The sequence below is a fragment of the Hyla sarda genome, chromosome 6, assembly GCF_029499605.1.
Source record: "Hyla sarda isolate aHylSar1 chromosome 6, aHylSar1.hap1, whole genome shotgun sequence".
NCBI lineage: Eukaryota > Metazoa > Chordata > Amphibia > Anura > Hylidae > Hyla > Hyla sarda.
The window spans coordinates 75,031,570-75,049,426 of NC_079194.1; the positions used below are offsets into that span (position 1 = coordinate 75,031,570).

The 17,857-nt window shown below is 40.3% G+C and overlaps 1 protein-coding gene across 1 annotated transcript in view; it reads left to right on the forward strand.

Annotated features, from left to right (window-relative positions):
* The window catches only part of LOC130275783 (nuclear pore membrane glycoprotein 210-like), a 134,070-nt gene extending 117,438 nt beyond the window's left edge, over positions 1 to 16,632 (forward strand). Inside the window, exons 35-40 of the mRNA XM_056524188.1 lie at positions 2,706 to 2,852; positions 6,487 to 6,737; positions 9,476 to 9,683; positions 12,263 to 12,370; positions 12,624 to 12,691; positions 15,915 to 16,632. Of these exons, the coding sequence (XP_056380163.1) occupies positions 2,706 to 2,852; positions 6,487 to 6,737; positions 9,476 to 9,683; positions 12,263 to 12,370; positions 12,624 to 12,643 (734 nt within the window). The 3' untranslated portion in view covers positions 12,644 to 12,691; positions 15,915 to 16,632. The remainder of the gene's footprint in view (positions 1 to 2,705; positions 2,853 to 6,486; positions 6,738 to 9,475; positions 9,684 to 12,262; positions 12,371 to 12,623; positions 12,692 to 15,914) is intronic.
* Positions 16,633 to 17,857: the final 1,225 nt, after the last annotated feature.

Below are 17,857 nucleotides of genomic sequence, written 5' to 3' on the forward strand. Positions count from 1 at the left end.
CTGACACATGGCATACATGTACATCATGGGTCGGGTGGGCAGCCCTTAGCAATCGAGCACAGATTTTATAGATCAATAAAATGCAATAGCTGATGATGGCTTATGATAGGCCCCTAAGGGGGGCCAAAAAGTGTAACAAAATTAAAAAGTTTTTAAAAATGTTTAAAAAAAATAAAATAAAATAATCCCTCCCCTAATAAAAATTCTAATCACCCCCTTTTCTCATTTTTATAAAAATAAAACACTGTACCAAAGTGATCAAAAAGCCAGAACTACACATAAGTGGTACCATTAAAAACTACAGCTCGTGGCACAAAAACAAACCCTAACACACATCCGTAGGTGGAAAAATAAAAGTTATAGTTTTTTTTTTTTTTTTTTTCAAGGTCTAATTTTTTTTTATTCAAGTTTGGTATCATTGGAATCATACTGACTCCTAGAATAAAGACGGAATGTCAGATTTACCGTATTTTTAACTCTAAAAAATTATTGACCTACAAAATTGTGCAATCCCATAATTTTTTTTCAATTTTGCCCTGCATATAATTTTTTCCTGGCTTTGTAATACATTGTATGATTTAAAAAAAAAAATATATACCAGTGGAAAGTCCAACTCGTCACGCAGAAAATAGGCCCTAATGCAACTTTGTCAGTCGAAAAATAAAAAAAGTTATCGGTCTTAGAATGTAAGGAGGAAAAAATGTGAGCCAGAAATCAAAATTTACTGGGTCATGAAGGGGTTAAAGGGGTACTCCAATGGAAAACTTTTTATATTTTTTTTATTTTTTAAATCAACTGGTGCCAGAGAGTTAAACAGATTTGTAAATTACTTCTATTAAATAATCTTAATCTTTCCAGTACTTATCAGCCACTGTATGCTCCATAGGAAGCTCTTTTTTTCTTTTTGAACTTCTTTTCTTTCTGACCACAGTGCTCTCTGCTGACACCTCTGTCCATGTCAGGAACTGTCAGGAGCAGGATAGGTTTGCTATGGGGATTTGTTCCTACTCTGGACAGTTCATAAAATGGACAGAGGTGTCAGCAGAGAGCACTGTGGTCAGGCAGAAAGGAAATTCAAAAAGAAAAGAACTTCCTGTGGAGCATACAGCAGCTGATGGGTACTGGAAGGATTAAGATTTTTAAATAGAAGTAATATACAAATCTGTTTAACTTTCTGGCATCAGCTGGTTAAACAAAAGTTTTCCAGCGGAGTACCTCTTTTAAAGACTTTTCTCGTTGTAAGTGCTATTACTATCTGCAGGTCCAGAACAGATACAGACAGATGACTGAACTCCCCCGCTGGTACCTTTTTTCAGTGGGTCATAAAATTGGTTGTTCTCATTCCAGCTTGTTTACTCAGCGACAGTATATGAATGGAGAATGCCACAGCAGTGAAAGAACAGAATGTGAAGGACCTTTTCTTCAAGCTGATGTGTCTATTCCAGCTTGGTTTATCTTGCAAGATCCTTTTTATTGCTTTTACGTCTTGGCCAGAAAAGGAGCAAATTGGGGGACTTTAAAAAAAAAAATTTTTGATTGTTAATAGGGCGTCTGAAGTGGCAATGATAACCATTCACCGGATGTCTTTTTTTTTTTTTTTTTTTTTTTAGAAAACCGAATACACATTCTTTTCTTCAGCATCATATACACAAAGGATTTCAATGTCTGACATGCCACTACAGTATATCCAAAGAAAGCACTTACATTCCGTTAGCAGAGTATAAAATGACATCCATAATTGTTCTGACTTCCTGTACTGGAGGCTTTTTAAAAAATACAATAGCAGCTTCAGCTCTAAAGCAACCAAAGCTGGTTTTACTAGCTAAAATCTTTTTCGGTATTACCCATTGGGTTTGTGCAGAAAATTCCTAAAGACGTCAGTTTAACACATTTTTAATAAGGTTGTCGAGAGCCGCACAGCAACAAGTGATTTGTTTTCTCTGTTTCGATAATGGGTTTAGGTCAATGTATCCCAACCAGGGTGCCTCCAGCAGTTGCAAAACTAGAACACCCAGCATGCCCGGACAGCCAAAGGCTCTCCGGGCATGCTGGGAGTTGTAGTTTTGCAACAGCTGGAGGCACCCTGGTTGGGAAACACTGGCTTAGGTTAAAGGGATTCTCCACCATAATGTGATTTTAGTACGTACCTGCAGACAGTGATGACATGCTTAGGAAGGATCTGCGCTTGTCTTGGGGCTATATGGCTATGTCATGAGATTACCATAACACTGTGGCTACCTTTTTTGTGAACTTGTATTTCCTGTTTGACTTATGTTTTTTGACTACAAATCCCACAATGCCATTTTCCTCCCTCTCACACATCAGCCACCCCACCCATTGAAACATAAATGAGCTGCAGACCTGTGGTTTTCAATCAGGGTGCCTACAGCTGTTGCATTAGTTGCAGATTGATCCCTCCACCTACTGAAACAGACAGGCTCCCTGTCATCAGCTGACTAGGGAGTCAGGTCTCGGCCGCATTGCAAGCTGGGAAAAATCTGAGACAACAGTAATTTTGTATGCTGGTAAAAATAAATAGTGAGGTGAAAATCACAGAAGAATTGTGAGAAAACCGTCACACACAGGTACAGACACTATATTATGATCTACACTAACTTTACAGCCCCTGTAGCATAGTCAAATAGAGAAAATTCCTGGAATACCCCTTTAACACTGGTGTCTATTAATATTTTTATAACTTTCAGGGGAATGTTCTTCTGGCCAGATAGAAGCAATTCAAGAGCTTCACCCAGAAAGTCTTATCCATTGCCATCTGCACTTTAAAGATCACAGTCCTGATGTTCCACCTCCTGAATTATTTTCTGTTAAAACAGGATTTGATGTAGAAACAGGTACGTTGGTTTTGTAATTTAATAGACTTGCTGTTTTATTTGGTATGGCATTGGTTTCAGCCTTTTTCATCAGCACCAGTCCTTGACACTAATCTTCAGCTGGTAACAAGTGGCTGAGCCTAGGGGTACCAGTGGTGGCTTAGTTGTATAGCTCACAGAAGCTGTCACCAGTTTGATGTTGCCTAAATTATGGGCAACATAAAACTGGTGCAAGCAACGTAATCCCGGCATGCTAGGATTTACAATGATTTTTCAGAGAAATCCTAGTTTAAAAATGCTGCCAGGACCAAGGTAAGTAGTCATTGGGGCCAGTACCTGCTCTCTGCCCTGCAAGCACTGAGTGACTTGTCTTTCCCTATGTACAGATAGGAAGACATGTCACTCAGTGCATGCAGGGTGTAGAGCAGCTGCCGGGTAATTTTAGAAAGACACTTCAAGTTCTTCACCACTTTTAAATTCTGTCAGCACCCATTATTAAATAAAAAAGTCCATCATGTGTCTAGTCAACAGTAGACATAATATTGTGGGCTCATTGGTTTAGACTTAGAGGGGTACTCCGGAAATGTTTTTCTTTTTTTAAATCAACTAGTGCCAGAAAGTTAAACAGACTTGTAAATTACTTCTATTAAAAAAAAAAAACTTTACCCTTCCAGTACTTTTTAGCAGCTGTATGCTACAGTGGAAATTATTTTCTTTTTGAATTTCTTTTTTGTCTTGTCCACAGTGCTCTCTGCTGACACCTGATGCCCATATCAGGAACTGTCTAGAGCAGGAGAAAATCCCCATAGCAAACCAGACAGTTCCTGACAAAGACAGAAGTGTCAGCAGAGAGCACTGTGGACAAGACAAAAAAGAAATTCAAAAAGAAAAGAATTTCCTCTGTAGAATACAGCTGCTAATAAAGTACTGGAAGGGTAAAGATTTTTTAATAGAAGTCATTTACAAATCTAATACAAGGAAGAAAACATACGTGCACTCACCGCTCAGCGGAGACAATTCGGTGTAGGGGTCTGGTTAACGGGTAGCTGGATCACAGCATCAGCGCAGGTTACACCTGCGCTGATGCCGTGATCCAGCTACCCGTTAACCGGACCCCTACACCGAATTGTCTCCGCTGAGCGGTGAGTGCGCATATGTTTTCTTCCTTGTATTAGATTTGATACTTCACTTCTCGTATGTGCACCCCGCAGGAGACGACTATTTAGGTTGCCGATACTTTGCTTGCTGCACCATAATTAAGGTGAAGTAACCTCTTTGTGTGCCCTCTCCTTTCCCTTCTCACTATTATTTTCATTTACAAATCTGTGATAGTGAAGAAGATAAGGAATGAATCGCACTCACCACTAGGATATCCCAAAGAAACCGATCCTTTATTGCACTGTGTACACCTGGCCGGAAGAAGCATCGGCTGACGCAAAACTAGTTGCCATCCACCTGTGTACCCCTGCGTCTCGAGAGCAGCTGCCATGAAGATTTGTCTTCTGTAACATGCTGCTATTACCATCCGTGCAATAAAGGATCGGTTTCTTTGGGATATCCTAGTGGTGAGTGCGATTCATTCCTTATCTTCTTCACTATCATTGATGCATGTCTGATTCATAAGCCCTTGTTCTGTTGGGCTGAAGCTGCACCACACTTCTCCCTACTACATAGCAGCAGGTGTCCTCATTATAGCAGTCTTGCTCCTTATCTGTGTTTTCGGCTGCATCCATCTACAGCAGTGCCTGGACACTATCAGTTGTTCTATGTATTGCTCATTTACAAATCTGTTTAACTTTCTGGCATCAGTTCATTTAAAAAAAAAAAAAAAGTTTTCCACCGGAGTACCCCTTTAACATATTTAGGACGCTTTTTCAGGCAAGTGAGTTGTGGTCACAGGTCTAATGACCCAAACGAACATTACCATGGGGATCTATGATGCTGTCAGGTTGAGTTATAAGACCCATAGTCGGGCCAAGACTTGCGGCTGTAATACAGATACAGAAATGTGACCCTGTCTATTGGGCTTGATTGAAACTCCCCTAGGTGTAAGACGCTTTTTCAGGCAAGTGAGTTGTGGTCACAGGTCTAATGACCCAAACGAACATTACCATGGGGATCTATGATGCTGTCAGGTTGAGTTATAAGACCCATAGTCGGGCCAAGACTTGCGGCTGTAATACAGATACAGAAATGTGACCCTGTCTATTGGGCTTGATTGAAACTCCCCTAGGTGTAAGACCACATGTCATGTATTTTTTTTTTTTAAACCGTATAAGGAGGACGCAAATGATCCCAGTGATGGCGCTTCTCCAGAGTAAAAAGATTTATTCCAAAATAAATGGGATAAAACAAGTAAGATGGCACATCCTTTTCCTCCCCCACAAGGATTAAAGGAGTTATCCAGGAAAACACTTTTTTTAAATATATCAACTGGCTCCAGAAAGTTAAACAGATTTGTAAATTACTTCTATTAAAAAATCTTAATCCTTTCAGTGCTTATGAGCTTCTGAAGTTAAGGTTGTTCTTTTCTGTCTAAGTGCTCTCTGATGACACGTGTCTCGGGAAACGCCCAGTTTAGAAGAGGTTTGCTATGGGAATTTGCTTCTAAACTGGGAGTTTCCCGAGACACGTGTCATCAGAGAGCACTGATCATCAGAGAGCATAAGTACTGAAAGGATTAAGATTTTTTAATAGAAGTAATTTACAAATCTGTTTAACGTTCTGGAACCAGTTGATATATAAAAAAAAGTTTTTTCCTGGAATACCCCTTTAAATACGAAAAACCGGGCAACGCCGGGTACTCAGCTAGCCATACAATATTTTAATGCAGCTTAGGCTAAGTTCACATTGCCGATGTGCTCTGTCCCGTTAAGTGTCTGTTCGGATTTCTTCTTTTATTTTATTTTTTTTATATTTTTTTTGCGCAGAGTGGCCCCTAAAATGGACAAGAAGGGACATTGTAGTGTGGTTTTGTGGTTTTAATTTCGGCACAATACACTGTCCGTCTCTGACACACACTGCAGGTGTATTTAGGGCTTCACTTTTATATACATTGTACGTTTATACAGCGACCATACATGCATAAAGATTTGTAAGTGTTATAGTGCTGGGTTTTATAACCCCCTCCCCTTTCTTTTTGGCTCATATTTCCAAAATTAAGTTATGTTTTACATTTTTTTTTGAGTGGGGACAAAAAGCGGATTTGTATACTCTGGTGAGTTGGTGTAATTTATAACGCAAAGCATATCGACCCCTTATTTGTGTCTATTTGGAGCCTTTGAAAAACTGATCTGAGCACAACTGACTCCCCCAGTTCCAGACTGGTCCCTTTGACTTGAATGGGGTCTGTTGGAGATCAGGTAGACTACCGAAGAAAAAAAAAATAGTGTATGCACTTTCTTTCTCTGCTAAAATTGCCGGAATTACAGTCAGAGCTCCACATAGAGGAGCATGACGGCAATGTGAAAGAGACATTAGTTCTTTTGCCGTATCCTAATTTATTTCGCTTTTATACAGTTTTACACAGTTAACACAATTGTACATGTTATTGCTGAAGTCTGTCACTTTATCCTGAGACAAACTGCAAATTCTTTTGTGTCATAACCATTTCCTGAACAAGCAGTCTTCTTACCATTATCTGTTCTATATCTAGGTCACTACACCTGTTCCCTCTCAAGACAGCAGCTTTCAGAGAGCCAGCTAAAACATCTCAGCATGGGGGACACATCTCTCACTGTAACAGCATCCGTACTCGGCAGTCATGTCTACAGAGAACAGATCGGAGCGCTCGTGTCTGTTTATCTTGGGTTTTATACCAGTCAGAAGGAAATAGTTCTAAGTAATCATTATACCACAGCTGACATCAAGATATTTGGAGCTGTTGAAGTTCTGAACAATCTGGAGGTGAGTCTTCCTGTATTATTCATTGCTCTGTGTCATCACACATTCTAATAAAGCTGGCATCTGTTGGTTTATCTTTGCCCAATAATACAAACCTGTCGGGGACCCTTTTTACTTCCCACGTCTCATCCGTGCCCCCTCCAGGATAGTAAGAGAAGTTTCACTTCATTTTATAAGGCAATATTATTGCATTATTTCTGAGTTACTTCTGAGGCAGTTTGCTAACCAAAGTTAAATGCACAGATTTTTTTTGTCTTTATACTTTCTCTGAGGGTAAACATTGTTGAAAAGTTTTAGATCAGTTTTGAAAGGGTTATAAGGCAGGAATGTTTTCTATTTATTGTTTTCTATTTCATTTTAAAAGAACAATGCTCAAGCTACAGTATAGGGGAAAGGGAAAAAAAAATATGTATTTTCCTCCAGCGCTCCCACGGTGCCTCTGGTGTCCTGCTTGATGTCACTCTGGGCCCAGTGGGTCATACTGCCACTCAAGGATGTCACACCTCAGCCAGTGATTGGCTGAGTGGCAGTATGACACACTGGGCCTGGACGTCATGTTGCAACTCAGGGTGTTATCCCAAGATTAAAAGTTATCTCATTTAATGTGGAGATCCAACTGCTGGACCCCTGCCAATCCCATGAATAGGGACATAGTATGGTGTGTACCTCCTTATTCATTCATTCATTTATTCTTTGGTCTCCAAACTGTGACCCTCCAGATGTTGCAAAGCTACATTTCCCAGCATATCTCAACAGCCAAAGGGGATTGTCCAAAGAATATAAATATCTCCTATCCAGGAAATTACTATTTAATCTCATAGAGGTTGTGCTGAGCTGCAGCAATTTATTTTATATCAACTGGTGCCAGAAAGTTAAACAGATTTGTAAATCACTTCTATTAATAAAAAATCTTAATCCTTCCAGTGCTCTCTGCTGACACCTCTGTCCATGTCAGGTACTGTCTGGAAGTGGATAGGTTTGCTTTGGGGATTTGCTTCAGCTCCGGACAGTTCCTGACATGGACAGGGGTGTCATCAGAGAGCACTGTGGTCAGACAGAAAAGAAATTTTTAGTACTGGAAGGATTATGATTTTTTTTTATAGAAGTAAATCACAAATCTGTATAACTTTCTGGCACCAGTTGATTTAAAATGAATTGTTTTGCAGCGGAGTACCCCTTTTTTCTGTCTGACCACAGTGCTCTCTGTTGATACCTCTGTCTGTGTCAGGAACTGTCCAGAGTAGGAGCAAATCCGCAGAGCAAACCTTTCCTGCTCTGGACAGTTCCTGACATGGACAGAGGTGTCAGCAGAGAGCACTGTGGTCAGACTGAAAAGAACTATACAACTTTATGTGGAGCATACAGCAGCTAAGTACTGAATTTACAAATCTGATTAACTTTCTGGCACCAGTTGATTTGCAAAAAATTATTTTCCACCAGAGTACCCCTTTTAAGCTCTGAGCATGAGGCAGAGCTAACCTATTGCCTTTAAATACTTTTTCGGCCAGTGCCATGTGTGACAGTAAATTAAGGAGGTTGTCTCCTTAAGATGAGCCCCTTTTATATTGAAACTCGAGTGGTTATCAGTTCATTTCTATTCTTCCAGTTTCAGAGACATTTGGCTATAATCACTGGTCACCAAGATTATATAATGCCAGACCCTTGTTGAACTGGCTTTTAAAAGAAAGTTAGGCATGCATCTGTTTTGCAGCAGCTGCTGCAAAGCAAATGCATTATTACATTGGATGGGTCAGGGCTGCTTTACGGCATGTAAAAAAAAAAAAGGGGTTGTGTAACAACTTTAGTAAAATAAAATCAACAGGCAGGAATTTTTTTCCCTTTTAAGGAAAAGTTAACTTCTCCCCTAGCCACAGGATAGGGGAGAAGTAGCTGACCACAGGGGGTCCAGCGGTCGGACCACAGGTGATCTCGGGACAGGACCCGGCTCTCTGTGAGGAGCGTGTCTCTTCTACTGGTAGATGGCATGCACATCATTCATGTATGAGAGCGCCGGTGATGCCAGAGTGCCATGCACACGGCACCCGCTCCTCACTGAGTGCCGGGTCCAACCCCATTCATCGCTGGGGGTCCCAGCTGTCGGACCCCTGCAATCAGCTACTTATCCCTTATTCTGTGAATAATGGATAAGTGAAAGGGGTATTCCAGGCAAAAACTTTTTTTATATTTATCAACTGGCTCCGGAAAGTTAAACAGATTTGTAAATTACTTCTATTAAAAAATCTTAATCCTTCCAATAGTTATTAGCTTCTGAAGTTTTCTGTCTAACTGCCCAATGATGATGTCACGTCCCGGGAGCTGTGCATGATGGGAGAATATCCCTTGCATGATGGGAAAATATCCCCATAGGAGCTGGACAGCTCCCGGGACGTGAGTCATCAGAAAGCAGTTAGACAGAAAACAGCAACTCGACTTCAGAAAGTAATAACTATTGGAAGGATTAAGATTTTTTAATATAAGTAATTTACAAATCTGTTTAACTTTCCGGAGCCAGTTGATATATAAAAAAAAGTTTTTGCCTGGAATACCCCTTTAATTTTCGCTGATTCTCCTTTTCATTTGTTGCAAAATATTTAGTATAAAAAATTTTAACCAACTGTTTGTCCCCTTTTTATAGTATATTGTAAAAGAAAAAGGTTTTTGTATGTAAAATGGATTGTAGATTATTACTAGGCATTCAGGGTTGTGTTAGTATCTCTAAGCTTCTCCAATCTGTTCCACAGGTGAAGACTGGATCCCCGGTGGTGACTGTCTATCGAAAAGAAAAGTCCTCTGGAGTACCCAGCTTTGTGACATATGAAGTTGGCATTGCGAACATGCAGGCTTTACACCAGGGATCATTATCCACATCACTTTCTGTTTCGAGTTACTTGTCAGACCAGACCATTGATGTTCCCATCAAACTGATTGCAGAGACAGGCCCCATTAATGGTGTGTATGTGTGTAGGCTCTATCATTTCTGTGCCAAGTGGTAAATAACTATAGACTCGCTGAATGTTCCAGGATAGATCTTTGGCACTGAAAATGTTTTCGTCACTCAAAGTCTGAAATCTGATGTGACGGCTGTCGTATAGGTCACCTCACAGTGTAGAGCTGTTTAAGGTTCTGTTAACACTTGATTTGAGGATTAAGTTAAAGTGCATGTATCGCCTAAAATGTTTACTAGTTCTATTGTTACATGTTCTTCTTTTTCTAATCTTTCAATTTTCTGATTTGTATTTATTTTTAATGTGAGCAGCCATCTTACTTTTTGCTTACTGCTTTTCTAACAGCATTTAAATGGGTACTTCTCTGGAAAACTTTTTATTTATTTATTTTTTATCAAGTGGTGCCAGATTTCATTTTTTTTTTTTTTTTTTTTTTTTTATCTTAATCCTTCCAGTAATTATCAGCTGCTGTATGCTGCACAGGAATTTCTTTTCTTTTTGAATTTTTTTTTTTTAGTGGAGTACCCCTTTTAATTATATTTGCAGCAAGCCGCATGGACATACGCAATTATATGGGAGGTCCGTCACGCCCCCTCCCGTAGACTTGCATTGAGGGGGCGTGGCGTGACGTCACACTCGTCCGCCATTTTGGTCGAGATCGGAAGCCTCCAGCGTTGCCGGTGTGAGGTGGAAGCCGTACAGGTGGGCGCTGCAGCCGAGATCTCAGGGGTCCCCAGCAGCGGGACCCCGGCGATCTGACATCTTATCCACTATCCTTTGGATAGGGGATAAGATGTCTAGGGGTGCGGAGTACCCCTTTTAGCTTAGTGATCAGAATAAAAACTCCAAGAGATTAGGATTGTTTTAAGATATGGATGGTAAAATGAATTTGAAAAACATCACCTAAAATTCTTTAAAAATATTACATATAAACTCTATTTAAACAATGGGTCATTTTCTGAGGACATATTCCCTTTACTTGTTTTGAGGTCCATTAGTGTCCATTTCAATCTGTGAGGAAACTTGGTGCTTTTACAAAGTTTAAATTATTATTATATTTTTTTTTTTTTTTTTTTTTATAGAATTCTTAATTTTCGAATCTTAAGCATAAACCTACTACAAAAACCATCCCTACGCAGAGCAAAGTCAACAAAACAAGCTGGGAATAAGTTATGGTGAAATCCAGCAGGTAGTGCAGGGCGCCCCCACCAGGTGGTCTATCATAAAATAACATGCCAAAGGCAAAACAAAAGAAATCAGACAACAAGAAGAAGAAAAGAGCAGAAGGAATAGGGAAAAGGGGAGGAATGGAGAAAGTTGTACATTTTATCTAAAAGAAGGCGAGAACGCAAGTACGTTTCTTCATTGCAGACTCACTCATATGGATTTATCTATGGCCGGGTTTCCCATAGTGCTGTGGAGTCTCGGAGTCGGACGAAATTTTTGGTACCTGGAGTCTGAGTTGGCAAACAATGCACCGGCTCCTACTAAATTTAGTTTGGAATGAAAAAAAAGCAAGTTTAAATGTCCCAATTCACACAGTTATAATTTATGACTTCTCTACTGTAAGAATAAAGACCAATGCATACAGTGCCTCACGTAACCGCAAAACGAGCACGTTAAGTGACCGTGAAGAAGCATGCTTTTCATGTGCTTTACTATATGGCACACAACGCACAAATAGGAGCGGCAATACTTATACTTTCCATAGTGTTGTGTTCTGCTGTTACAGGGAACCTATGGGTAACCTAGCCTCTCACTGATAAGGGGTTAAGTAAATATGTTTCTGCAGGACTAGAGACACTTGTATAAGTGAAGGGAATGGAGGTGTAAACCATTGGAAAAACTGCTGTCATTCAGCTAAGGCTATAAAAACTTGTAAACTCAGATTGTTAGCTTAAAGGGGTATTCCAGGCCAAAACTTTTTTTTTTTATATATCAACTGGCTCCGGAAAGTTAAACAGATTTGTAAATTACTTCTATTAAAAAATCTTAATCCTTCCAATAGTTATTAGCTTCTGAAGTTTTCTGTCTAACTGCTCAATGATGATGTCAAGTCCCGGGAGCTGTGCAGTTCCTATGGGGATATTCTCCCATCATGCACAGCTCCCGGGACGTGACATCATCATTGAGCAGTTAGACAGAAATCTTCAGAAGCTAATAACTATTGGAAGGATTAAGATTTTTTAATAGAAGTAATTTACAAATCTGTTTAACTTTCCGGAGCCAGTTGATATATAAAAAAAAGTTTTTGCCTGGAATACCCCCTTTAAACTTTAATACATTTGCATATTAATACAGAGGAGTTGGGGAGTCTGAGTCGGAAGTACAAAAAATTGCGGAGTCGGAACATTTATCTACCGACTCCACAGCCCTGATTTCCCAACCAGGGTGCCTCCAGCTTTTGCAAAACTACAACTCCCAGCATGCCCGGACAGCCAACGGCTGTCCGGGCATGCTGGAAGTTGTAGTTGTGCAACAGCTGGAGGCATCCTGGTTGGGAAACACTGATCTATGGTGATCGTTTTAAGTAACAAACATTTGTCATTGCTCATGTGTACTGTTGCTGTTCCTGTCCTGCAGGGCCTTACACTGGGGAGCATGGCTTCTACAAGACCTTCATGGACTCTTATCCCATTTTCTTCTTTACTTTGTTCGCTCTCCTAGCTGGGGCTGCCATTGCGATTATAGGTAAACACTGAATATTCTTAAATCATATATATCTAATGGGGGAGATTTATCAAAACCTGTCCAGAGGAAAAGTTGCTGAGTTGCCCATAGCAACCAATCAGATCTCTTCTTTCATTTTTGAAAAGGCCTCTGAAGACTGAAAGAAGCGATCTGATTGGTTGCTATGGGCAACTCAGCAACTTTTCCTCTGGACAGGTTTTGATAAATCTCCCCTAATGAGTTTTTTCTATATTTAATGTTTTTTCTTTTTCAGCTCTCAACGAAGCCCGTTAACCACCCAGCGTTTATCTTGCTCTCATCCCGTTTCCGCGCTACAAGGCAGTAAGTATTAAAAAAGTACAGCGCACTTCATAGTTTATTACAGTAACCAGTGCTAGGATGTGGTAGTCTGCAAGGCTGTGTATTCACTTGGCAAGGTTTTTTATTTGGAAGGTTTCCACTGCAGTTTCTAAGCCAGAAATGTATTCACAGAGAAGTAGAAGTCCTTCCTTTATAGTTCCCATTTCTTTTGGTCATGGATCCATTTTTGACTTTTGCTAAAAAAAATAAAATACTGTAGTGGAAACGCAGCCAAAGGTTAGGGTTAGAGATGAGCGAACTTACAGTAAATTCGATTCGTCAAGAACTTCTCGGCTCGGCAGTTGATGACTTTTCCTGCATAAATTAGTTCAGCTTTCCGGTGCTCCGGTGGGCTGGAAAAGGTGGATACAGTCCTAGGAGACTCTTTCCTAGGAATGTATCCACCTTTTCCAGCCCACCGGAGCACCTGAAGGCTGAACTAATTTACGCAGGAAAAGTCATCAACTGCCGAGCCGAGAAGTTTGTGACGAATCGAATTTACTGTAAGTTCGCTCATCTCTAGTTAGGGTCACACACAGCGCATAAGCAGTATATTTGGCGCTGCAGGAAATCTGCGGGGTAGCTGGAAATACACGGCATATGTGCTAGAAGCTTACATACAGGGCTTTCCCCGCCACAGCCCTGTGTGTGCAGTGAGGTTCGGAGGCGATCGGTCCACATCTAAACCTCGCTGCACACACACATGGCTGTGTCAGGAAAAGCCCTGTATGTCTGCTCTAGCTTGTTTCACACTACCCAGCAGATTTCTTGTGGAGCCAAATACTCTGCGTATGCGCTGTGTGTGACCCGGCCCTTATAATTGCAAAAAAAGTTAGTCATAGATATAAACCTTTCAATATGCTGTGGTCTCTCACAGTGATCTACCTGGTCATGTGATCATATCGCGTGGTCACAACTTGGGACATTTATTATGGACAAACTACACCTTGGGCATGTTCACACTAGATTTGCTATGGATCTTGTGCACCTATTCCACACAGAAAATCTGCAGCTGACTATGTAATTCAGTGCTTGTTTTAAAACTGACACTGAATCACATTTTCGATTCTTCCGCAGAAAGTTGGTGGAATTTACCCATGTAGAAAGTTTATTCACGGAAGTACATGTAGAACAAAGTGAAAATGCAATGTTGGTTACAATGGTATCACAATTTAAAGCAATAAACAAGCATCACATCAGATATAAAGATGTCAAATAAGAGGAAAACATATCGATCTTCCGAGTTTCTCTTTTATACAAACCGAACTGGAAAAACAACATAAAATATATCCCATGGTCATAGTTAAATTTCGTGTTTTCGGGTGCGTTCACACTGAAGAATAGGAGTGGAATCCTTGTGTAAAAATTCCGCCGTGGAATTGATGTTTTTATTTTGCGCGTAATATAGGGGGAAACCTTTTTTTTTTTTTTTTTTTTTGCTGGACTACAACCACCAATTGGAATTTCCCTTTTTTTTATTTTTTTATTTTTTTGTGCGGAATTTCTGAGCAATTTCAAGCAGAATTTTTTTTACCATTGACTTCAATGGACTTCTGCTCGCGTATTCCGCAAGAAGAATGAACATGTTCTTTCTTCTAGTGGAACGGAATTCCGCTAGCGGTATTTACACAGTGTGAACAGTGCATAGTAAAATACATTGAAGTAAATGGCAAAGCAGATAATGTTAATTATTTGTAAGCTGAGAATTCAAGAGGAATTACTTGAGTAAATTCCTCTTGAATTACTCAGTGTGAATGCACCCTTAGAGAGAATCTATGGTTACTCTCTACCCATGTAGTTTTATAGATTGCAGTTGGTTTAAGAGTATGTTGCCAATGGAGATTTCTCTTCTACAAGTTGGAGTTGTGTATCTCTACCCTTTACCTGCCCTTTTGGTTTTTATATTGGTTTTAATTACATAGAACATCTGAATAGGGGCCAGATAAGCATATAGCCACACAGTGTGAAAATGCTGTGGATTTTCTGTTTGGATTTGCAGGCAGAAAATCTGCAGTGGTAACTCAGCACTATTCTGCTTTGCCACTGCTTGTGTACACTGAGCAGAACAGCTGAGGCAACTGTATAGTGCCTGGAGACTATGGTGCGGGGGTTCTATTAAAGAGAATCTGTCAACAGTGTCACCCACACCAGCCGGCTGGTACATGGTAATAGTGCGAGTGACGCTGTTTACCTTTTCTTCCTACATGGCCCTGTTTGAGAGTTATGACCTAAAATCCAAATATGCAAATAAAGTGCTTTGGTGCTCTAGGTGTATTCCAAGCCCCTTTGTGCACTCTTCTGTCCTTCTGACTTGTCCGTGTGCAACTATAGTTGCCCTGGTAGGTGTACCGACATGCACTAACATTCTACTATGCCCAAGGTTAGGCAGGTGATTGTTATTGGAATTTAAACTTAAAGGGGTATTCCAGAAAAAAACTTTTTTTTTTTACATATATCAACTGGCTCCAGAAAGTTACAGATTTGTAAATTACTTCTATGAAAAAAATCTTAATCCTTTCAGTATTTATTAGCTGCTGAAGTTGAGTTGTTGTTTTCTGTCTAAGTGCACTCTGATCACACGTGTCTCGGGAACCGCCCAGTTTAGAAGAAAATCCCCATAGCAAACGTCTTCTACTCTGTGCAGTTCATGAGACAAGCAGAGAGGTCAGCAGAGAGCACTGTTTCCAGACAGAAAACAACAACTCAACTTCAGCAGCTGATAATTATTGAAAGGATTAAGATTTTTTAATAGAAGTAATTTACAAATCTGTTTAACTTTCTGGAGGCAGTTGATATAAGAATACCCGGGAATACCCCTTTAAGTAGTAATAAGTCTGTTCAGTGGTCTACAAACTGCACCTCTAGATGCTGCAAAACTACAACTCCCAGAATGCCCAGACAGCCATAGGCTATCCGGGCATGATAGGATTTGTAGTTTTGCAATATCTGGTGGTCCACAGTTTGGTGACCACTGTCCTAAAGAGATACACTATGGATAAAGAATAAGCTCGCATAGCTAGTGGTTGTAGTTTTGCAACATATGAAGGTCCACAATTTCAAGACCACTGTTCTACTTTATGATCTGTTTACTGCAGCAAAATAACAATAAACTGTCCCTCCTATTTACACTCATTAGGGGGGGGTATTTAGGTCCAAACAGTAACAGAAAATATAATAAATCGTACATCTTATTTGCCTTTTTTAGGTTCTACGTCTGCATCACCAGCAATATATTCCAACCCATCAAACTACTCACCTCGTCGGCTACTGTGAAGTCCAGCCTATGCTTCCAACTAAAGAAACCTAGGTTTCACCAAAGAGCAGATCTATTTCATTTTGGGGCCTTTTGTTTGCAGTGCATGTGTTGTGTAGCACAGCATGAGGCTGACATTTTATGCGTTTTCTTATATTTGGGGTCTCTGTCTACGAGGCCGTTGTACTCTTCCCGATACTTGTGGATGTGGATTCCACAGTATCCATCAGACCTCTAGATATACACAGCTTTTTTTTCAATGCCGTCCACTTGATTTCATTGAGCGATTGTAATGATAATTGTTTGTTTTTAACCCTTTTGATTGTTCGGTACTTTTTTAAATTTTTTAGATCGAATGGAATTGTTGAGTTTTTATGAATTTATGCAGTTTTAGTTCTTGACGCCGGAAAAATGTTTTTTTATTAATTTTTTCTTCTGTTTTCAAGAGGAGACTTGTGTTTTTTGTGATTTTGTTGGTTGACTATATGACCACTCGGATTTAGAATGCTTTGTATGTTACAGCTCATTCTGTTAATCTCAGGAATAATTCTACACTGATTAGTAATTGTAGCCTTGCAATGTGAGCCTGACCCATTGGAAATGCATAGCTGTGAAAATGTCCTGCGCACGTTACTCTACATCAGTGTTTCCCAACCAGGGTGCCTCCAGCTGTTGCAAAACTACAACTTCCAGCATGCCCGGACAGCCAAAGGCTGTCCGGGCATGCTGGGAGTTGTAGTTTTGCAACAGCTGGAGGCACCCTGGTTGGGAAACGCTGCTCTACATCCACAGAAATGACAAGCATGTCAATACCACTCGCTGCTCTTCAGTGCATTGTTTCAGCGCTAATGTGCGAGAGGTGTCACAATCACGTAGTGAGTTCTCTGCGAGCTCGAGGCATTTTACTGATGGCGAGAAACCACTATCCCCAGGATCATTTAGCGTTTCTGTATGTAGTAAAATTACCTGTTTACCATCTTTATTTATTTTTATCCTTTTAGTTTCTTTAGCGATTGTATTATACAACTGGAACATTTTCAGCATCAAATCCTTTCTTTTCCTGAACAGACAGGCAGTCTTTATAAGAAAAAATAGCAATAGTCCACTATTACCTTTAGCTATATGAGCCTTATAGCTAAAAATGTAAAGGGATCATTTTAGAGCAGGTTCACATCATGCTTTAGCCATATAGCTGTTGCACACATGTTTCTGGGACTCATTGCTGAGAAACATATGCAAATTTGGTATATACAAGCTTCATTAAAGAAAATCTGTTAGCTCGAGACAATGCTCATAGCTCAAGGATGCACTCCTCCCTCCCCCATCCTACCCTGTCTTGATTGATAAATGTACAGGGCTAGTCTTCCATCCCTGATCACTGCACATCATTCAGTTAGGGCAAAGAGGGGTGGGGGAGGGAGGAGGCATGCATCCTACAGCTCAGCACAGCCTCCTTGACCCCACAACAATATCTAGAGCTGACAGAACCTTTAAAACCAATGAATCTGCTGGATCATATGCTTCTGTACTTCTGCTTTGTTGCAAAAACGTATTCCCCCAACAGATACCTCAAACCTGATGTGTATCCATTCTCACAGTTTAATGTGCATTGCAGCTGCCTATTTACATAGTATTTCTATCCAGTTTTAAAGACAGACTCAACATGATGGCCAGGGTAAGGCTAAGGTCACACTGCTGCCGGGCTCCGCTGAAGGGCGCTCCATTTCTTAACCCGTTTAAAGGACTGAAGTTTAGTCGAAAAAGTCAATTGGATCAGTCTGGACAGGGTGGTGTCCATTCCGAAGTGTCCGTTCATTCTGTTTGGGGTCCATTCAGCACCAAATAGAAGCTGAAGTCCAGCGGCTGTGTGAATGAGCCCTTAGGTAGAAGAAATG